This window comes from Schistocerca americana, chromosome 8 (assembly GCF_021461395.2).
Source record: "Schistocerca americana isolate TAMUIC-IGC-003095 chromosome 8, iqSchAmer2.1, whole genome shotgun sequence".
Lineage (NCBI taxonomy): Eukaryota > Metazoa > Arthropoda > Insecta > Orthoptera > Acrididae > Schistocerca > Schistocerca americana.
In genome coordinates, this window is record NC_060126.1 from 428,646,107 (window position 1) to 428,668,788 (window position 22,682).

At 45.8% G+C, this 22,682-nt stretch overlaps 1 protein-coding gene across 4 annotated transcripts in view; it reads left to right on the top strand.

Annotated features, from left to right (window-relative positions):
- The window catches only part of LOC124546021 (TBC1 domain family member 4), an 891,805-nt gene that overhangs the window by 690,788 nt on the left and 178,335 nt on the right, over window positions 1-22,682 (top strand). The window contains exon 1 of one of the 4 annotated variants that reach the window (XM_047124993.1): window positions 1,221-1,485. The exons of the other annotated variants lie outside the window; for them this stretch is intronic. Coding sequence (XP_046980949.1) covers window positions 1,396-1,485 — 90 coding nt within the window. The 5' untranslated portion in view covers window positions 1,221-1,395. Of the gene's footprint in view, window positions 1-1,220; window positions 1,486-22,682 lie in introns of those variants that run through there. 4 annotated transcript variants of the gene reach the window in all.

Below are 22,682 nucleotides of genomic sequence, written 5' to 3' on the forward strand. Positions count from 1 at the left end.
GGCCAGTTTTCTTCTCAGTGTGCTATATGCCAATATAATTGAACCGCGCAGTACTGTCTCTAGTCGTTCTGCTGCAGGAGTCTTCTCAGTTTTGGGACACCCCAGCTGTCGGGCGGATTGTGGAAAACACTTCCTAAAAAATTGGAAAAGTAAGTCCTGTATTTCGTATGACTCCGTATGAGCTCGTGTTGTTCTTGTAAATACATCCAATAATCCATCACGGACTTAATATTGTACGAATACCAATATTTCGTCGCATGTCCAGCGATCCAATTGACCGCATACGTCTTTTGTTTGGGGAAAAAGGTCTTGTCCGGTAGAAAAAGTACATCTGATGTGATTTCTGTGTAGGTAGTGCGCCGAAGGAAGGCCAGTATTCGACGCGTCAGCATCCAGACGTCCCTCGCTGCGCCACACACTAAACCATGTTCTTCCGTTGATAACAGTCCACAGTTTGTGCAAAGAGGAGAATCGACCATATGAATTGTATGTAATCGACTCCTGGTCACAAGTTTACGGTTTATAAGAATATACCACATCGACCTCGCTGCTGTTGACAGTAATGGAGTATGCACTGCACACCAAATGTGGTTCCACGTTCTCGACAGGTATTTGAAATTCATTATGTTGCAGCCATGGTGATCCATCAAGCGCCTGTAGATCTCTCGAGTCGTGGGTATCCTCGTCGAAGGTACTTTCAGACGAACATAAGTGTCATCAACAAGAAATGAGGCAAAGTATTGCCCACCGCAATAGGGGGTTCGTACGAAGGCGGAACAAGTACTTCTATCAGAGCTGACGTTATGGTATGCTTTCGTTGTTGCCAATTTCGTATCATCGCTCGCATGTAAAGCGCCAGAGCTTTGTTTCGCACGTTTGTGAGGTTGAGGCCACCGTTCCGGAACTGTAGCGTTAACGTGTCACATTTGATCTTAAATAACATCCCAGCTCGGCTACGGAGCCGTGTGTGTGGGGTCCCTGGCTGCGGGAACACCGACCGTGCCGTGCCGTGCCGTGCCGTGGCCAGCCCTGGGCACGCAGCGGCCGCGTGGACACCGCCGGCCGGCCGGCGCGTCCTCTAGTCCGCCCTGCCGGCGCTAAAATTAGGCCCGCCTTCCTCCTGCCTCAGCTGGCAGCCCATCTGCGTCACCCCCTGACGCCGCGCCGCTTCCACAAAACCAGAGGCCGCGCCGCCCGCCCGCCAGTAGCCACCCGCCGTCTCGGGGGGAGCTGAAAGCACCGCGGCCACTGTGCGCCTAGTGGCACCGCCAGAGGCGCCGACCCAGTGAGCTCTCTCCGTCATCGGTCCGCGTTCGCCGCGCCACGTTCGCGTTCGCGATAACGTTCACGTTCAGATCCGAGTGACGCGTGGGGCACGCCCAGCACGCGGCGGCCATGATCACGGTGCCCATCGGCAAGTCCAGCCCGTACCACAGCCCCAGCCAGAGCGACGCGAGCAGCCTCAACCTGCGCAGGGGGCCACAGGTGAGACAGCGGTGGCGGCGCGCACCGCCCAACCTTACCCTACCCTACCCTGACCCCTCACGCCCCAGCGGGGCCAACGAGATATACGGGCCCTGAAACGAAGTTGTGACGTCACACTAGTAGTCCTGTCCATCACGCTCCAGCAACGCTCGGTTCCATGCACAGCCCACAGGGAATCCATATTTAACTGAAAAAATTACAACTAATGGTCTTCATTTTCTACATCTACATATATACTCCGCTAGCCACAAAGCGGTGTGTGGCGGAGGGCACAATTCGCGCCAAACTCAGTTCCCTCCCCCCTCTGTTCCACTTGCGGATCGCCTCAGTACGAGCTCTTATTTCCCTTACGTGGTGTGCGTACTGCAAGACCTTCGGTACACACACCATCAGATTATTTGACTTGTCGCTCTAACAAAGTAGGTGAGTGTCAGCAATATGTCTCGTGGTGTTATCGTGGCGTGTTTATCTTCCACCGTTAGGTCAGACGGTAGAAATGCCACTTGCACGCTTAGAGTAGCTGATTGACGGTGACCGACTTTAAACAGAACTAGATTAATTTTCACACACATTTATTAAAATAATAACAAGCATAAAAATTACTTAACTTGGCTCTGGATCCTATTTACAATTAACAATCTGAAGTTCCTTTGGTATTGGTATGTTAATCTTATTCTCACATATATCTCTGATACTTGACAAAAGTGTCTATACATTTATCTTCATGGCTATGTACAGGAATATGGTAATCTTATTAGGCGCAGACTGAAACTTGACTGTAGACTTGTACAGACAAATGTAGAACTAGTACAGACTGGTACAGACAAATGTAGACTGACTAATCGGAGGTCTGTACACTCGTTATAATACTTCGCGCGTTCATGTATCACTGCGCGAGTGTGATCCGCGAGGAGAAAAGGTTCTACGTTACCACCATCTCATTGGCTGCATTACATATTAATACGCGGATCGGCGGAAGCAGAATTTGGTCCGTCTCTATGGCAGCGCCATCTCGTAGTGCAGAGATGGACGAGTGCTGCGCCTGCGTTGTTGTGCTCAGCGGGACACGCTCTAGTGGGAAAGTGGTGTACTCACTGACTACGCAACACCTTATCTTTGAATGATGATCATTACGCGATTTGAAAGTTGGTGGTAATAATATATGCCCTACATCCTCGATGAAGATTGGATTTCGGAATGTAGAGAGCAGCCCCTTCTGTTTAGTGCGTCGTCTATCTGCAAGTGTGTCCCACTTCAAACTTTCTATGAGATTTGTAACGCTTTCGCGATGGCTAAATGTACCAGTCACGAATCTTGCCGCTCTTCTTTGGACTTTCTCAATCTCTTGAATCAGACCCAACTGGTAAGGGTCCGATACAGACGATCAATACTCTAAGACTGGACGAACTAACGTATTGTAAGCTATTTCCTGCATCGCTTCAGTATTCTACCAATAAACCGCACTCTAGAGTTCGCCTTACCCGTTACCAGTGTAATCTGATCATTGCATTTGAGATCATTTCGAATAGTCAAACCCAGATACTTGACTGATGTTACCGCCTCCAAGGACTGATCATTTATTTTGTACTCTTACAGTAATGGGGATTTTCGCTTTGTTATACGCAGTAGATTACACTTACTAATATCGAGAGATAACTGCCAGTCATTACACCACGCATTTATTTTCTGCAAATCCTCACTGATTTGTTCACAAATTTCGTGTGATACTACGTTCCTGTAGACTACAGCATCATCGGCAAACAGTCTAAGGCCACTGTCAATAGCATCGACCAGATCGTTTATGTAAATCGTAAAAAGCAGAGGACCTATTACGCTGCCCTGGGGCACACCTGAAGTTACTCTTGTTTCTGTTGAAGTTACCCCGTTGAGGACGATATACTGCTCCGTGTCTGTTAGAAAATTTTCTACCCAACCGCATATGTCATTGGATAGACATTAAGCGCGCGCTTTTTGTAGCAAGCGACAGTGCGGAACTGAGTCGAACGCCTTTCGAAAGTCGAGAAATATGGCATCAACCTGGGAGCCGGTATCTAGAGCCTGTTGTATATCATGCACAAAGAGGGCCAGCTGTGTCTCACATGACCGCTGTTTCCTAAAACCGTGATGGTTTCTGCAGATGAGCTTCTCAGAGTCTAGAAAGGTCATTATGTCTGAATACAAAATATGTTCAATGATTCAACAACAAATCGATGTCAGTGAAATTGGCCAGTAATTATGTGCATCCGATTTTTTACCCTTTTTATAGATTGCTATGACCTGGGCCTTCTTCCTTTCCCGTGGAACTTTCCGCCATTCCAATGGTCTCTGATAGATGACGGATAAGAATATTTGTAGCATAGTCAACATAAAATCTTACGGGGATACGGTCTGGGCCAGATGCCTTTCTGGCGTCTAAGGATCTTAACTGTTTTACAATCCCAGATACACTAAACACTATGTCAGCCATCCTTTCGTTTGTTCGATCATTGAAAGGGGGAATGGTGCTGCAGTCCTCTATCACAAACGAGTTTTTGAAAGCTAGGTTTAGAATTTCGGCCTTGTGTTTATCATCATCAGTTACATTACCCGTACTGTCAGCAAGAGTAGGTATTGAATTATTTGTAGCGTAAATTTTGTTGTTTGCTATCGAGAACATGCATGCATTCAATCGCGCAGTCAGGAATTATTCAATTCATCTGAATTAGTTGCTCGCTCGCCGCCGGAGACGGCCGCAGGCATTCCTGTAAGATCTGCAATGTCACGAGCTGTGACGTACAAGCCACAGCGTGTCTTTCTCGTGGGCCTCGCTACCGAGCCACGTGCAGCCAACAACCTGCCTGTCGCAGCTGTCATTCAAAAAGGCCCCAGCAGTGCGTTGTGCTCGAATGTGAGAATATCGGACTTCGTGTCAACATGCGGAACCATTATTAGTCTTTGGACCTTGCACATCTGCCAACTCTGAAGTCCTGCCAGTTTTTCTCGAGTTCACTGCCCACTGCTTTCCTTCTCCTCTCCAACTAAGGCGCTCGTCATCTTTCTACATCTACTCCCCTCCCCTCCCCTCGCCCCGTCCCGCCAAGACGAAGGTACTTCACTCCTCTTTCGTAGTTCATTCGAGAATTTTGCCTCCGAAAATTTACTTTCGGAAATACTAGACTTCCAGGGGCTGGGATGGTAGGGGGAGGAGGGGTTGCAGAGAGACTGACATAGCAGCACATCTCTGTAACACCTGAAGGAATTTCCACCAAAATTGGCAGCCGTATCACTGGAAAAATTTGCTTTGGCAGTAATAGAGCCCTAGAACGCATATGGCCTTATGGTGTAAAAAGGCGTAACATCAAAGCATAACTCTGGAACGCCTTCAGAAATTTCAACCAAATGTGGTATATACGTTACTCATTTTATACAGTATATAAATGTCGCAGTAAGCTGTCCCTACTACCGGTAGGGGCAGGAGTGACGATAGCATGGGATGATATGTAGAAACGCCCGAATACGACCTGTTAGTAATTAATTTCCTGCAATTAGGTGACTTCCAATACGATGAAAGTATCAAGCGCGACGTCTCTCTTATTTGGGCTGTCCAGTGCGTCAGCACACCGTGGGAATGGGCGCTGCATCGTGTTTCGGGGTCAAATATCGTAACACACGTCCAGATACCACAGAGTCGCATGGTGTAACACAGCGGGGAATCATAGAGTTACCAGGGGTAGTCCTTTATCTCGAAACGACGATCAGTTAATGGCATCATCAGAATTCAGATGAAACTGGAGAGCGAAATTCGCTGTAGGTACGAATGAAAAACATCTGTGAAACATTTTATATATATATATAATCACATATGCGTGCGCAGACGAAGCTGCGTGCATAAAGTTGATTATAAATTATTAAAGCTCACATTAAAAAGTAAAATACCTTACATTTATGACTTACAAACATTAGACTTCTGGACAGCAAAAAATTCGCGACGCATTCCATAGGTGTGTGGCACACATTATAACGTAGCCATGTACCTGTTGGGAAATCCGGATGCATGTTGATGAAAACGGGGAATGTAACATCGCAACATTCGTCGGGAGTGTCTCAGTAGGTTCAGCATTAAAGCTCGCGTGGAAACTTTACAGAAATTCGTTCGAACATGACACACAGAGCTACTGAAAAGGCACGCTGGTTGAACTAAGACCAACTGAGCCGCGCTATCACCACTCGTGATTTAAAAAGAATTCTGGTGTCCGTGTGTTTTGCTTAGTGGCGTACGTTATTTAATGCGAGAACATACAAACGAATGATTTAAAAAAAAATGGTTCAAATGGCTCTGAGCACTATGGGACTCAACTGCTGAGGTCATTAGTCCCCTAGAACTTAGAACTAGTTAAACCTAACTAACCTAAGGACATCACAAACATCCATGCCCGAGGCAGGATTCGAACCTGCGACCGTAGCGGTCTTGCGGTTCCAGACTGCAGCGCCTTTAACCGCACGGCCACTTCGGCCGGCAATGATTTTTAGGCGAGCTTTCTGAACAGTATAAAGCAAATCATATTTGCGGACAGTATTGTACCGCATGTTCGTGGTAATACACAGCTCAGCATACTGTAACAGAAGATGTAATTAAAACTATTGTACCATTTTTAAAAGCTGTAGAATGCGGTTTAATAAAGTAGAATTACGATTTGTGTATTCATGAATCTTTGGAAAACAAACAATTTTATGTTAAAGATATATTATTTGTAATGGAACACTATTTTCCACATACAGCCCTAAGCAAGTGTCATTCCCGTATGTGCTATATCCGCTATCATGTGTTACAGTAGTTGTGCCATATGGGTAAACACCTCGTCGTGTTTATTATGCTAAATGTTGGTGGGGGTGGGGGAGGGAGAGTAATCCGTTGCCCGTCTCTTCTTCGAACGTACGCTCTCGGAATTTCAATAGTAAATCTTTCCCTGATACATAGCGCTTCCCAACTATTAAAGGACCTCGTGACGAAACGCGCCGCTCTTTGTCGGATCTTACATATATCTTTCTATTAATCAAATTCAGTAAGGGTTCCAGAGTGATGAACACTACGAAGAGTCGCTCTTACGAGAGTTTCGCAAGCCATTACTTTCGTGGATGAGTTACATTTATGTACTTAACAACATCCTTCCAGCGAATCTGCTTTTCCTTTACCTTTCTTTCATCGTCTTCCCACCACTTCGACACTTCCATAAATCTAGGCAGTACGTTTCAGTTTGGCAGTGAAACTGACTAAGAAAGATCTCAGACGACATCCCAGAAAACTCGGCCTTGAAACCATCTCTTTAGAATTATAAAATTCCAAATCCTGCTCAGCTCAGCCCACGGTGAGGATCATGTTCAAAGACTTAATGCTGCCATTTTTACTATTCGAAGTAAGTAAGTAAGTGTTAGCTCGACACGAAAGAGTGGTCTAATTTGCTTATTTTCATTCGCTCATGTCGTATGGTATTATAGTTTTGGTTAACTCTTCCCATTCTCAAAGTATATTTTTGGCTCAGAAGCGGGTGTTCGGGCAATAAGTGGTGTAAGTTCGCGAACCTGTTGTCAGCCCCTGTTCACTAGTCTGGGTATTCCGACATTGGCCTCTCAATATATATATTCTTTGCTGCCATTTTTTCTTAACAATATCAGCTTATTCTGAAGAATTAGCAGCTTTCACTCGGTTAATACTCGGCAGAAACCCAATCTGCATTTGAATCGCCTGCCTTAACTCCTGTACAGAAAGGTGTGCGGTATGCTGCTGCATCCATTTTCAGTAAGCTACCACAAGAATTCAAAGATCTTAGCAGTAAGCCACGCTCTTTCAAATCGAATCTGAAGAGTTTCCTCGTGGTCACTCTTCTTTTCTGTCGAGGAGTTCCTTGAAAAATTAAGCTGATTCCTATGTTATATTGTTGATTACGTTTGCCGGCCGAAGTGGCCGCGCGGTTCTGGCGCTGCAGTCTGGAACCGCGAGACCGCTACGGTCGCAGGTTCGAATCCTGCCTCGGGCATGGATGTGTGTGATGTCCTTAGGTTGGTTAGGTTTAACTAGTTCTAAGTTCTAGGGGACTAATAACCTCAGCAGTTGAGTCCCATAGTGCTCAGAGCCATTTGAACCATTTGATTACGTTTACTTAAACTTATGGCTTGTCTTTTTGGTTCATGAACATTTCATTTTATGTGTTACTACTTTTATGTTGTAATTTCATGTACTGACGCACTCCATGACCTTGGAGATTTGCTCCTCAATTTGATCCTGTGGAACTAGACGCGTAAAATAAAATAAAATAAAAATAAAAGCTAGAAATTCCCACTTAGGACGTCACTGCCTTACAGTCGGGCTCTCTTAATATTTGGGTAATTTTTTTCTTACAGTTGCATTCTTACAGGTATTTGCTGTACGTGACGAGTAACTTACTCGCTGTCAATTTCTGGAGGTGATGGAAATTGCGACCTTTTTCTTTAACAAAACGGGACAAGAAGAAGTTGTTAGGCGATAAGTCAAACGAATACAGGCAATGAGACGTTTAATTTGATATTTTTCTCTGTAATAAACGGTGACGCACTGTGTCTCAGATGGCAGTAAGTCCTTCCTCCTGATTTCATCGGTGACTTCCGGCAAACAAATTGCGGTGTACCATTCAGCAATAACTGTTCCTCAGTCCTCTAAAGTCTATGGCAACGGTCGCGACCTGTTGAGCGTAACCTAAGAAACAAGCGATGATTTTCATGCGAGCGTTATTCGAACGAACCACTTTGATTGGTTTCCGGTTTCTAGGAAGACGGAAACAGTTGACTGCTGAGTTTCGAGGATGCTACAAACATATCCAACCTTCATCTCCTGTTACGTTGTCGTATAGACTTTGCATTTCCTCGCGGTCAGAATTGTTGAGCATGTCCTTACACCAAATGACACGAAACTACTTTTTAACTTAAACCGTATTGTCAGGAATGCATCGGGAACATGTCTTTTTTACAGCTGAATGTCCTTGCAAAATCGAATGCACTTCAGTCTTCCAAATTCCTAGGGATACGCTCTGTCTCACGTTGATACACTTCTCATTCCTATTCAGTCATGTCGCAGCACAGGCCCGATTTTTTGGAACAAAAGGCGTTCTTCACGAAAAACACTGCTGACAGAATCACTACCACGACGAAATTCTGCAGACCATTTGTGAACAGCGTTTCTGAAGGCGATTGATTACGAAGGTTGAACGAAAATGGTAAACAAATTGTCCAATGAAAATATTCATTTAAATTTCCTATTTTTCACAACACTGTACGGGTGTGAAACGTGGACAATAGGGAAACAAGAGAGAAGATGACCAGAAGACCTGGACATACAGTGCTGCAGATGGGTGACAAAGATCAGCTTGAGTTTCAGAGTTACCAGCGAAGAGGTGCTGAGGAAGACTATAGGAAACCAGATTCCTGTGGAGCACATTCAGACAAGAAGAGATAAACTCGTAGGAAACAGTTAGACACAAAAATATGATTGGAGCAATAGCAGAAGAAGATGATGAGGGAAAGAATCGCCAGGGACGATCAAGGATGTCATACATGAGGCGGATTATGAATGATGTGCGATGGATTCCTTGCAGGAAATGAAAATGAAGGCAAACAGAGCAGGGGGAATGGCGTACTGCTGCAAACGAGTACTAAAGAGAGAGCGACTTTTGTAGACACTTACAGAAAAGGAATAATGGGACAGTTTCTGAACTGAAATTTTCTTAACAATAAAAAATGACAAACTTTAAAAGATTGCTAATTTTATATCTCAACAGTCCCCATTTGATCGTCAACTGTACAGTCTTTAAAGACGATACGCTTATCATATTTCGGAAGCAGGTAAATAACTTTTGAATACATAACTCTTCGAAAAGTTTAGAAAATGATAGGGGTTATGTAACAGAATCAAATTTCCACTTATTTGTTCATCCTTAAAAAGTCTGACTCTGTATCAAAAATTAAAAATAAATACCTCTAAAATTAAGGCAATTGTTTCTAAAAAGAAAAAAAACCCTGGTCCGCTACTAACGGAGTACCTATAGAGTATCTCGACTCATGTCGTAAGCTAAGTAAAAAATATTCTAAAGTAGAAAAGAAAAACAATAAGGCGCAGTTACGTTGAAACGTCCATCGAAATTAACTGAGAAAGTCATTTAACACCATCATTTAAGTTCTCCCGTCTACTCGGAGAGAGTGATACATGACAAGTCCAAAATGTAGATAAACACTGCTTCCATCTAGTTGAAACTTACATTCACAGTTGGGTAAAGACAACAAATGTCGGAAACGGTGTCGTAGTTCGAGAAAATGGGGCACGCATAAATTTAAGAATTATATATACCACAAAGCAATTAGATTTAGATAAATGTTTATGAAGCAGCTGGATTCTTGCTGAATGGAAAAGAATCACTTGTCCACCGCTAGCTTTTGTTCAAAACTGCTAACCACGTAAAAGTCCAGAATCACTTAACTACAGCAGCAGTTGGTGGCTCTTAAACAATCACCATGCAGCGTGAAGTGTGTACTTTTGTCTTGAGTGCTCTAAATTACATGTTAATCGGCCACATTTTCGGTTCCCTTGATGCTCAAAAGGTAGCACTAATCGTTGGAAAGAATATTAATAGCACATGGCACAGAGAACCACTTTTCATTCATCGTTCCTGAAATGCTAATAACTTGAAAAGATACTACTTCAGTGACGTGGCACTTAAAAAACACTATAAAAAGAAGATACTTCGCCTGGATGCACAACGTCGAACGCATTTGCTCCTCAGTTTCCGGGTATGACTGCCGACGCACTACTGATTCTTGGTACTCTTTCGGAACCTCTGCTTGAACTGTACACAAATATCGATAGCTACATTGTTTTTCAACCTCTGTCGCAAAGTAAATCCAGCGTTAGAAGTACGAAACACAGTTTAAATGGAAAGAACGTTTTGTAATAGAGGCGCTTACTTATTGAGAAATAGACACAACATTCTGGTAATACAAGGAAAGTCGTTTAGCATCGAGCGAAATGTTAGAAGACTATAAACGTACAGAAACTGGAGATTTCCATTGCATTTTAGGCTAGTCGTGTCTTGACAGTTACAAACAAAGTATGAGAGAGCAAGATGCAGGAGATGGACTCAGAAACAGGATTGTCAGAGGAGAATTGCCAGATTACATTAGTAGATTAAGAATGAATTAGTTAATCCATAAATGAATGCGAACTAGTCTGTGTAGCTGCTCCGTGGAAGAGCCAAAGAAACTGGTGCACCTGCCTAATATCGTGTAGGGCCCCCGCGAGCACGAAAAAGTGACGCAGCACGATGTGATATGGGCTCGACTAATGTGTTGGAGGGAAATGACACTATGAATCCTGCAGGGCTGTCCATAAATCCGCAACAGTAAGACGGCATCCTAGATATGCTCAATAATGTTCATGTCTGCGGAGTTTGGTGGCCATCGGAAGTGTTTAAACTCAGAAGAGTGTTCCTGGAGCCACTCTGTAGCCACTCTGGAGGCGTGGGGTGTCGCACTGTCCTGCTGGAATTGCCTATGTCCCTCAGAATGCACAGTGGACATGAATGGAGGTGATCAGACAGGATGCTTAGGTAAGTGTCACCTGTCAGAGTCGTATCTAGACGTATCAGGGGTCCCATATCACTAAAACTGCACACGCCCCACACCATTACAGAGCCTCCACCAGTTTGAACAGTCCCCTGTTGACACGCAGGGTCGATGGATTCATGAGGTTGCCTCCACACCCGTGTATTGTGTGTATTGGACCGGGGATCTAGAAACAACGGAGAGGCTTCGCCCCGCCGTTGCCCTCAGTGGTTCACAGCCCCAGAACAGGCCCAGTAGTCCAACCACTTCACCGCCGCCCCAGACCGAACCCAGGGTTATTGCGCGGTTCGTCGTCCAGTGGACATCCCCCCTCCCCGCCCCGCCCCCCCCCCCCCTCTCCACGGGAACGTCTCATGCCAGACGAGTGTAACCCCAATGTAAGCGTGGTAGAGTAATTATGGTATATGCGTACGTGGAGACAGTGTTTGCGCAGCAATCGCCGACATAGTGTAACTGAGACGGAATAAGGGGAACCAGCTCGCAATCGCCGAGGCAGATGGAAAACGGCCTTAAAAACTATCCACAGGCTGGACGGCACACCGGACCTAGACATTAATCCACCGGGCAGATTCGTGCCAGGGACCAGTACGGCTTCCCGCTCGGGAAGCAGTGTGTCAGACCGCGCGGCTAGCCAGGCGGGCTCTCCATACCCGTACACGTCCATACGCTCGACACAATTTGAAACGAGACTCGTCCAACCAGGCAAGATGTTGCCAGTCATCAACAGTCCAATGTCGATGCTGACGGGACCCTGTCGAGGCGTAAAGCTTAGTGTCGTGCACCCATCGAGGGTGCACGAATGGGCCTTCGGATCCGAAAGCCCACATCGATGATGTTCCGTTAAATGGTTCGCTGACACTTGTTGATAGCCCAGCACTGAAATATGCAGCAATTTGCGGAGGGGTTGCATTTCCGTCACGTTGATCGATTCTCTTCAGTCGTCGTTGATCCCGTTCTTGCAGGATCTTTTTCCGGCCGCAGCGATGTCGTAGATTTGATGTTTTACTGGATTCCTGATATTCACGGTACACTCGTGAAATGGTCGTACGGGAAAATCCACACTTCATCCCTACCTCGGAGATGCTGCGTCCCATCGCTCGTGCGCAGACTATAACACCATGTTCAAAGTCACTTAAATCTTGATAACCCGTAATTGTAGCAGCAGTAACCGATCTATCAACTGCGCGAGACACTTGTTGTCTTATATAGGTGTTGCCGACCGCAGCGTCGTATTCTGCCTGTTTACATATCTCTGTGTTTGTATATGCATGCCTATACCAGCTTCAGTGTACTTTATCTAGACCCTTTTCAAAGTAGCCGTGCTGGTCTAGCGGGTCTCCTTCCAGGTCCAATATCGGATGGGGGCGGGGAATTTCCGTCGTGGCAGCCTCTCCACGATCGCTCCAGGTCCACTCAGCCAGCTGTCGAAATGACTACCGGTCAGGTTTTTCTGGATAAAAGGGGGATGGTGAGAGGAACCCACCAACTTTCTCCATGCTATTGCCGCGCCAGTCAGAAGTCATGCGCTCTAGCTGCAATTGGGTTAATAGTCGGTCACTGACCTTACCCTCCACATGTTTCGAAGGACTGTGGGCGAAAGCAAGCAAGCAAGTGCATCGAAGCCATTTCTTCAACAACAAACTTTACGTCGACGATGAGGGGTTTGTCTGCATCCAGGGACAGCACGAATTGTGACATCGTGTGTTCCAGCGGGAGTGTATACGCGGTTAGTCTGAGACGTAACAGGTGTCAGGACGATCAACTTCGCTAATCGCTTTCTTTGCTTCGCGCTTCTGGTCCAGCATCCGTTTTCCCAGCAGCGTGCTAGCTGAAGGTCGGCGGCGCTAGCCTCTTGGCACGACGTCACGGTTCGCTTCAGTTTATTTCTGGCTGGCAGGAGAGTAACTGTGCTGTTTGTGCCGCCGTCGAAAACAGCAGAGTATCCCGGCCACTATTTGGCCTTGGCGAAAGACGTCCGCGGAATAGCCGGCCGGTACCTCCACACACACAGTGCGACCACGAGTCGGGAAATGCGGATGGACGCGCTTGCATGGTGGACACCTTTAGCCACACACCGACACCGGCGCGTGAAGTTAGACGGGAATTTCTTTGTGTTCCGGATGGTACGGACACGAGAATGGACAATTCGACGGGCGCTAAAAGACGACAAAGGAAAGGAAAAGGATAAAATTTAAGTTGTTTCCTATAGCACAACTGAATAAAGGGGAATACACAAAGACACACAGCTATCGGTAGAACGTGAGATACAACTCTCAAAAATACGCCAACAGTTGTTTTTTTTTAGATGCTAGCTGACAAACTGATGCCATTGTTATCCTGTGTTAAAGAGAGAAAGAATTACATGATTTTCTCAATGGGATGGACAGTGTAATGAGCACAGAAGATGAATAGAGTAAATCGAAGAAAGACGAAAGTAATGAGAAGTAGCAGAAACAAGAACAGCGAGAAACTTAACATCACGATTGGTGGTCACGAAGTAGATGAAGTTAAGGAATTCTGCTACGTAGACAAGAAAATAACACATGACGGACGGAGCAAGGAGAACATCAGAAGCAGACTAGCACTGGCAAAAAGGCCATTCCTGGCCAAGAGAAGTCTACTAGTATCAAACATAGGCCTTAATTTGAGGAAGAAATTTTTGAGAATGTACATTTGCAGTGCAGCATTGTATGGTAGTGAAACATGGACTGTGGGAAAACCGGAAAAGAAGAGAATCGAAGCACTGGAGATGTGGTGCTACAGGCGAATGTTGAAAATTAGGTGGATTGATAAGGTAAGGCTGTTCTGCGCAGTATCAGAGAGGATAGGAACATGAGGAAAACACTGACAAGGACAAGGGACAGGATGATAGGACATCTGTTAATCCATCAGGGAATAACTTCCATGGTACTAGAGGGAGCTGTAGAGGGTAAAAACTGTAGAGGAAGACAGAGATTGGAACACATCCAGCAGATAACTGAGGACGTAGGTTGCAAGTACTACTCTGAGATGAAGAGGTTGGCACATGAGAGGAATTCGTGGCGGGCCGCATCAAACCAATCAGAAGACTGATGACTCAAAGAGAGAGAAAGAGACAGAGAGACGGACAAACTCGACGCTACCCGGGTATTCATTTTGCCATGTTTGTATTAGAAACGGAAAACACAAAATCAACTGTGTTTGTTGTGAAGTTGTAAGCTCTCCAATATATTCGTTTCTGTATGGAATTAGGCCCAACTTAACCTCGCACTGTATAAAATCTAAATATTAGCAAGACTGTCTCCACAACCCAACTTAAACTCGTATGCTAACCTGATACTAAACAGAACCTAATTTGAACTGAACTGTAACTGATATCCCTCCGTCTTGATAACGCAGCAGCAAACAGCAAGCGGCTAAGCTAGATTTTTATTCCTAATAAAATTTCCAAACTGTACTCAAACTGTTTCACGGTAGACCTTCGTGGTACAATGTGGTAAAGCGTAATGATAAACAGTGGGACGAAGAGAGTAACTATTCCTATGAAATGATATTCCAAGACAACGATTTTAGAATGTGTTAATCAAACTGTTTAATAATTAATATATTAATGCGTGACTCAGGGAAGTGGGGTGGTCTTTATTTCAACTCTGAGCAAGTTAGCTACCTGACGATAATCATACCGACAAACTAGCTGCACAGTGCTGCAGTCTTACCTCAAACCTCTTCTCTTCAAAAAATAACATTATTCAAAATGTGTATTCTCTTCACTTTTTTACGTATAAATCTTATTCCTTGTTGCTGTCCTTTACAGTCATGCTCTCTTCATCTAACAGATACAGTCTCAAGTCAACACAGCACTACTGAATACGTCCATCACCTGCCACACTCCAACTAATAATGTATCGGACTGCGCAGAGGCAAAGACGGTGCTACAACAAGACCAAAGATCGTCTAACAGTAACGTAACTTGCTCTCTTTCTCTCTCTCTCTCTCTCTCTCTCTCTGACGTGGACACCGATAACATACAAAAACTAGAATGACCTGACCACCTTACAAATACAGGGTCATTACAAATGACTGAAGCGATTTCACAGCTCTACAATAACTTTATTATTTGAGATATTTTCACAATGCTTTGCACACACATACAAAAACTCAAAAAGTTTTTTTAGGCATTCACAAATGTTCGATATGTGCCCCTTTAGTGATTCGGCAGACATCAAGCCGATAATCAAGTTCCTCCCACACTCGGCGCAGCATGTCCCCATCAATGAGTTCGAAAGCATCGTTGATGCGAGCTCGCAGTTCTGGCACGTTTCTTGGTAGAGGAGGTTTAAATACTGAATATTTCACATAACCCCACAGAAAGAAATTGCATGGGGTTAAGTCGGGAGAGCGTGGAGGCCATGACATGAATTGCTGATCATGATCTCCACCACGACCGATCCATCGGTTTTCCAATCTCCTGTTTAAGAAATGCCGAACATCATGATGGAAGTGCGGTGGAGCACCATCCTGTGGTACGTTTAGCTCCCTGCTTGCTTTATTCGTCGACTTCCGCGGGCTACGCGTGAAATTTGCCCGCACGCGTTCAACAGTTTCTTCGCTCACTGCAGGCCGACCCGTTGATTTCCCCTTACAGAGGCATCCAGAAGCTTTAAACTGCGCATACCATCGCCGAATGGAGTTAGCAGTTGGTGGATCTTTGTTGAACTTCGTCCTGAAGTGTCGTTGCACTGTTATGACTGACTGATGTGAGTGCACTTCAAGCACGAGATACGCTTTCTCGGGTCCTGTCGCCATTTTGTCTCACTGCGCTCTCGAGCGCTCTGGCGGCAGAAACCTAAAGTCCGGCTTCAGCCAAACAGAACTTTGAGTTTTTCTACGTATCTGTAGTGTGTCATGACCATATGTCAATGTATGGAGCTACAGTGAATTTATGAAATCGCTTCAATCATTTGTAATAGCCCTGTATGAAACAAATGTAATTTTCATGTATTCGTGAAAACACCTTTGAAATCACGAAACAGTCGCACTTACAATTACAGTATCCAGATGATGCGGGGCAGTTTCTGTATGCTGTGCGCAGCAGCTTCGCTTGTCTATAACGCATTTTGTTAACTTCTCTGTCACGGCCGCTCATCATAGCTACATAGACGGCTATCATTTTCGCTTACAGCCGTTTCCGCTTCGCAGTTGAAAGCTATTAAAAGCGCTGCCAGGGATTTCCCTAAGAAGACTCGACAGCAGGAGTGTCTTAGTAGTGAAGAATAAATGTATTAAAATTTCATACATGATGCAGAATTTTTTCACGTGTCCGAGTGTTTATGACGTCATGTCTCGTGAACTGAGAGTCGTACGTTGATATATTCGTGTAGGTACATTCAGAGGCACATACGGAAACTGTCAATGAAATATGTTGCGAATAGAGTCAATAGTAAAGAATTAATAAATGTAAACATCATGAAGACGCGCCAGTGTTTTACGTGTCACATTGTTTACGTCGTCATATCTAATGAACTATGATAGTTAGGTGCTTTTTACCCCATAGGTATTGTTGCGTGACAATAGGGGATATGTGTGCTAAGTTTGGTTGAAATTGGTCCAATAGTTTAGGAGGTGATGTGGAACACACACACTCACTATTGTATACGAATGATATATATGGATGGATTCCGAAATAGCGTGCTACAGGGAGGACTCAGATTTCACTGTCGACCGTAGGACCTTCTTCTCTGTACTTGTACCGCAACCGCCTTCACAGCTGCTTAATTTTATCCTTCGCCATTAATGTTGGAGTCGTAACTCATTTGCATTCGTAGCTTATGAATAAAGCAATTATCTGACTTGAGCGTCAGCATGTGATTTTTTTACTTTTTTATTGACTGATTGATTGGTTATTTAGTTTCGAAGCAAAAGTAAAGTTTCAGGAAATGAGCGCCGCTCGTTGGAATGTTCTTATTTTAGCGACAGCTTCTAGTACAAGTAAACACATACACAGACTGCAGACAATTCGGCACAGCGCCGAGACAATGCCCCAGTGTATGCAGGACGTGGTCCACTTCTGTTCACTAAAAGCGTCCCAAATCTCCCCCGGTGTCTGTCGTAGAAGAGCCACACACTCTGCGCAACCTTTTCTAAAAAAGCCTCCAAAACTTTTTCGCGAACAATGCGCACATTTGAGAGACTTTTCATTACTCTCTCTCCCCTTCTGTCTGCTCTATGCTGAGCTCTAGAGAAAGTCCAGTGTCGCGACCTCTCTATAGAGAGACGATAGTTCGCTGGTGGAAACCCCAGTGCAGCAGAACTTGGCTGTCTCTCGTACACAATATTGCAACCGGGTTCTCGTTTTCAGTCTGGTCACAGACAGAGCGAAGCAGCACACACACACACACACACACACACACACACACACACACACACACACACCTTTCGCACAACGGGCTTGGCTAATGCGACAGTGACCTCTTTGGATCTCGCACCTGGCAGTATTATTAGAAGCAAGACTTAACACGTTTTTTTTTCTTTTTTTATCTACAACACTAATTTTATAAGAGAGTATTGAGAAAAATAGGCGATAACGTCTTTCGTTGTATACAGGAATTGAAACTTCGCCTCTGTGAATTCCCCATATTTCGCTAACTGATATTACAAAATTCTTCGTTCCGTTTCGCACACATTTAATGGTCCGACCAACTCCGATCAGAAATCTCCGTTCTTGACAGCCGCAGGTCACAAGATTCCTTAAGTAATGGTACTCGCTGGACTACGTGACCGACCTCAAAGTGATGTTCGTAATATTGAGGATGATAACCAGCCATTTGAAATCTAATGTTTGACAAAGGCCTTTTGCATTAAGGTCTCCGACCATACGCTTCCACGCATCTTTAATGCTCCCACATCTTTTCTAATGTTGTCTGCACATCTTCCCTTAGGTCATTGCTATTTCTCCTTGCTTGGAATCACTTGCTTTTTGCTACGTTCCAGGAGCTCGCAATGCTGTCCATCATTAATATCACTTCTTCCTCGTTCCAGAGTACTAAACACAAAATTTCATTAAAATGTTTATCCCATCACTCTTCACTCATTTGCAAAGCTGAGAAGTTTCACACACCCCGCAAGCAACTTCACGATGCATAGTTGTGAGTGACTACCTATATTATTCATTCCCTGTCCTGTTCCGTTCATGTGTGGACCTAGGGAGAACTACCCCGCCTGTCCCTGTGTGCGTGCCCTAATCTCTCTGTTGTAATTGTTATGCCCCTACCAGCAATATAGGCAGACAGTAGAACTGTAGCATACACTTCCTCGAATGCTGCTACAAAAATTTACTGGATAGAATATCGCGACACCTACATCGTCGTCTTTTCCCTGCGATCCCCATTTACGTTCCTGTAGTATCTCTGCTACACTTCCGTTTCACCCATGCCGACATGTTGCAATTCTACACTCCTGGAAATTGAAATAAGAACACCGTGAATTCATTGTCCCAGGAAGGGGAAACTTTATTGACACATTCCTGGGGTCAGATACATCACATGATCACACTGACAGAACCACAGGCACATAGACACAGGCAACAGAGCATGCACAATGTCGGCACTAGTACAGTGTATATCCACCTTTCGCAGCAATGCAGGCTGCTATTCTCCCATGGAGACGATCGTAGAGATGCTGGATGTAGTCCTGTGGAACGGCTTGCCATGCCATTTCCACCTGGCGCCTCAGTTGGACCAGCATTCGTGCTGGACGTGCAGACCGCGTGAGACGACGCTTCATCCAGTCCCAAACATGCTCAATGGGGGACAGATCCGGAGATCTTGCTGGCCAGGGTAGTTGACTTACACCTTCTAGAGCACGTTGGGTGGCACGGGATACATGCGGACGTGCATTGTCCTGTTGGAACAGCAAGTTCCCTTGCCGGTCTAGGAATGGTAGAACGATGGGTTCGATGACGGTTTGGATGTACCGTGCACTATTCAGTGTCCCCTCGACGATCACCAGTGGTGTACGGCCAGTGTAGGAGATCGCTCCCCACACCATGATGCCGGGTGTTGGCCCTGTGTGCCTCGGTCGTATGCAGTCCTGATTGTGGCGCTCACCTGCACGGCGCCAAACACGCACACGACCATCATTGGCACCAAGGCAGAAGCGACTCTCATCGCTGAAGACGACACGTCTCCATTCGTCCCTCCATTCACGCCTGTCGCGACACCACTGGAGGCGGGCTGCACGATGTTGGGGCGTGAGCGGAAGACGGCCTAACGGTGTGCGGGACCGTAGCCCAGCTTCATGGAGACGGTTGCGAATGGTCCTCGCCGATACCCCAGGAGCAACAGTGTCCCTAATTTGCTGGGAAGTGGCGATGCGGTCCCCTACGGCACTGCGTAGGATCCTACGGTCTTGGCGTGCATCCGTGCGTCGCTGCGGTCCGGTCCCAGGTCGACGGGCACGTGCACCTTCCGCCGACCACTGGCGACAACATCGATGTACTGTGGAGACCTCACGCCCCACGTGTTGAGCAATTCGGCGGTACGTCCACCCGGCCTCCCGCATGCCCACCATACGCCCTCGCTCAAAGTCCGTCAACTGCACATACGGTTCACGTCCACGCTGTCGCGGCATGCTACCAGTGTTAAAGACTGCGATGGAGCTCCGTATGCCACGGCAAACTGGCTGACACTGACGGCGGCGGTGCACAAATGCTGCGCAGCTAGCGCCATTCGACGGCCAACACCACGGTTCCTGGTGTGTCCGCTGTGCCGTGCGTGTGATCATTGCTTGTACAGCCCTCTCGCAGTGTCCGGAGCAAGTATGGTGGGTCTGACACACCGGTGTCAATGTGTTCTTTTTTTCCATTTCCAGGAGTGTAGTAGCACGACCCTGAATTCGTTCGTCGTCTGGCGCCAGGCCAACTTCACAACCGACCCAAATATTGGAGTAGTACTCTGCAAAGTGTCGCGCCCGCATCTTGCGTGCTGTCTCCTTATCAGATGCACGGCACTCTCCCATAACAGTCTCAACAAGTCTAATCTTCAGTTCTCTCTTCCTGCTACTTCCATTCAATTTCATTTCATATTGCTTGCTAGGACTACCTCCCGACGTCTATGAGAGTCGACGAACTCCGGAAGGTCTCCAGTGCTAAAGCTGTAAACGGATACTATCGTGTTCTTTCTCTCGTTCATAGAGAAAAAGAAACTTTTTTTTTTTTTTGGGTTGAGCCTGCGGTGAATGTGCATAGTAGTAGTACAGGGTGAGACGAATAAAAGTAGACCGGAAGAGTGGACACGATTGGACGTGAATTTGTGGCAGCATTAACGGAGGAGGAAAAGACATACAATTACTTCCAACAGGATGGAGCAACTGCCCATACAGCCAATCGAACCTTGGAGGACATTTACACAATCTTCACGCCTGGCAGAGTTGTTAGAAGAGGCCGTATGGTCGCAGCCTCAGCTAGTCACCTAGGTCACCTGATCTGTCAGTGCGCGATTACTTTGTGTGGGGAGTTCTCAACTGTAAGGTGTATCGCAACAACCCTCACAGTCTTCAAGAACTGCAGCAGAACGCTTGGGACGAGACTGCAGCAATTCCAGCAGTCTTCGATCCGCCTTCAGCAACTTGCTGACCAGGGCCCAAAAGTGCCAAGAGATGAATGGTGGTCACTTTCAACATCTGCTTTAGTTAGGATAGTTCTGTATTTCCTTTCCTCTGCTGTCTCCCTTTGTACCCTGGAACTCTATTCTCCGGGCCACTTTTATTTGCCTCACCCTGTATAAGAACTCTGCTATCGCGGACACCGTGCTCTTCGAACAGGGAACGAGGGAAACAATAATGGCACCCGTACTATACGCGCGCTGTGAGAAGTACTTCTGATCACGATTTCAGAAAACTGCCTCGGACAACTAATTAGACGACCCACACGCATTGGAAATTTTTCAGACCTTGTAGCTACAAACAGGTCTGACCTTAACGACAATGTCCGTATAGACACTGATTACTGATCGTGATGTAATCATAGCGACGATTGTTACCAAAGTTAATACACTCGACAAGAAGGCCAGGAGGGTGTTCGTGCAAGGAAAAGCAGATAAGCAGTTGTTAGCGACCCAGTTAGCTCCAGCATGACGGCCGTAGAGGGATTAGGGGCACAGTTTAAACTGAGTATAAATACCGCTCTGGAGATCCGTGTGCCACGTAACTGGATTAAGGATGAAAAGGAGCATCCGTGGTTTAATAATCAAATTCGGAAAATACTAAAGAAACAGATATTGTTGCACTTACGGTTCATCTACTTCTACATCTACATCATACTCCGCAAGCCTACTCATGGTGTGTGGCGGAGAGTACTTTCGGTACCACTATCTGATTCCTTCAACCCTGTTCCACTCGTGAATAGTGCGTGGCAAGAATGATTGTCGGTAAGCCTCTGTATTGGCTCTAATTTCTCCAATTTTCTCCTCGTGGTCAATACGCGAGTGTGTTGGGGGGAGGGGGATTGGAAGTAATATGTTGTCCAACTCCTCTTGAAAAGCACTGTCCCGAAATTTCAGTAGTAAACCTCTCCGTGATGCACGACGACTCTCTTGTAACGTCTGCCAGAGGAGTTTGTCGAGCATCTCCGTTACGCTCTCTCGCCAGCTAAACGATCCCTTGACGAAATGCGCTGCTCTTCGTTGGATCTTCTCTATCTCCTCTATCAGTCCTAGCGCCTTAGAAGCCACTTCTTTCGCGGATGAATTACATTTCCTTAAGACCCGCCCGATGAATCTGAGTCTGGTGTCTGCTTTTCCCACGATCTGTTTTACATGCACGATGTTGACAGGCAGAAGTTAGTAGAAATTCGTGCCTGTCCGTAAGATGATCAGTGCGGAACCGTACTTCAACTTTCACCGCCGCATCTTAGCGACAGATCTTGCCGAGAACCCGAGAAAATTCTGGTAAAACGTAAAATCACTAAGCGGGTCGAAGGCTTCTGTGCAGTCACTGGTCGACCAGTCTGCGGTGGCAGAAGCAGACGGCAAAAGGAAAAGTGAAGTTTTAAATTTCACTTTTCAGAAATCTTTCACAGAGCAGAACCGTGCAAACATACAGTCGTTTGACTGTAGTACTGACTCTCCCATGCAAGACATAGAAATTGGTATCCGTGGCGAAGAGCAGCGACTGAAAAAGTTGAAAACAAATAAGTCGCCAGTTCTAGATGGTATCCCAATTCTGTTTTAGAGAGGCACTGGCCCCTTACTTAGATTAAATTTATCGCGAATCTCTCGCTCAGCCCCAAGTGCAAAGCGACTGCAAAAAAGCGCAGGCGACTCCTGTATATAGGAAGGGTAAAAGAACGGTACCACACAATTACAGACCAATATCCTTAACATCTGTTTGCTCCTGAACTACTGAACACATTCTGAGTTCGTATATAATTAATTTTCCTTTAGAAAGCATCACTCGTGCGAAACTCGGCTCTCCCTTTTCTCACATGATATACTGAGGAGGCAACAGGCGAAGTCTATACTCCTATATTTCCGAAAAACATTTGACGCGGTGCTCCACTGCAGACTGTCAATGAATTTATGAGCATACGGGATAGGTTC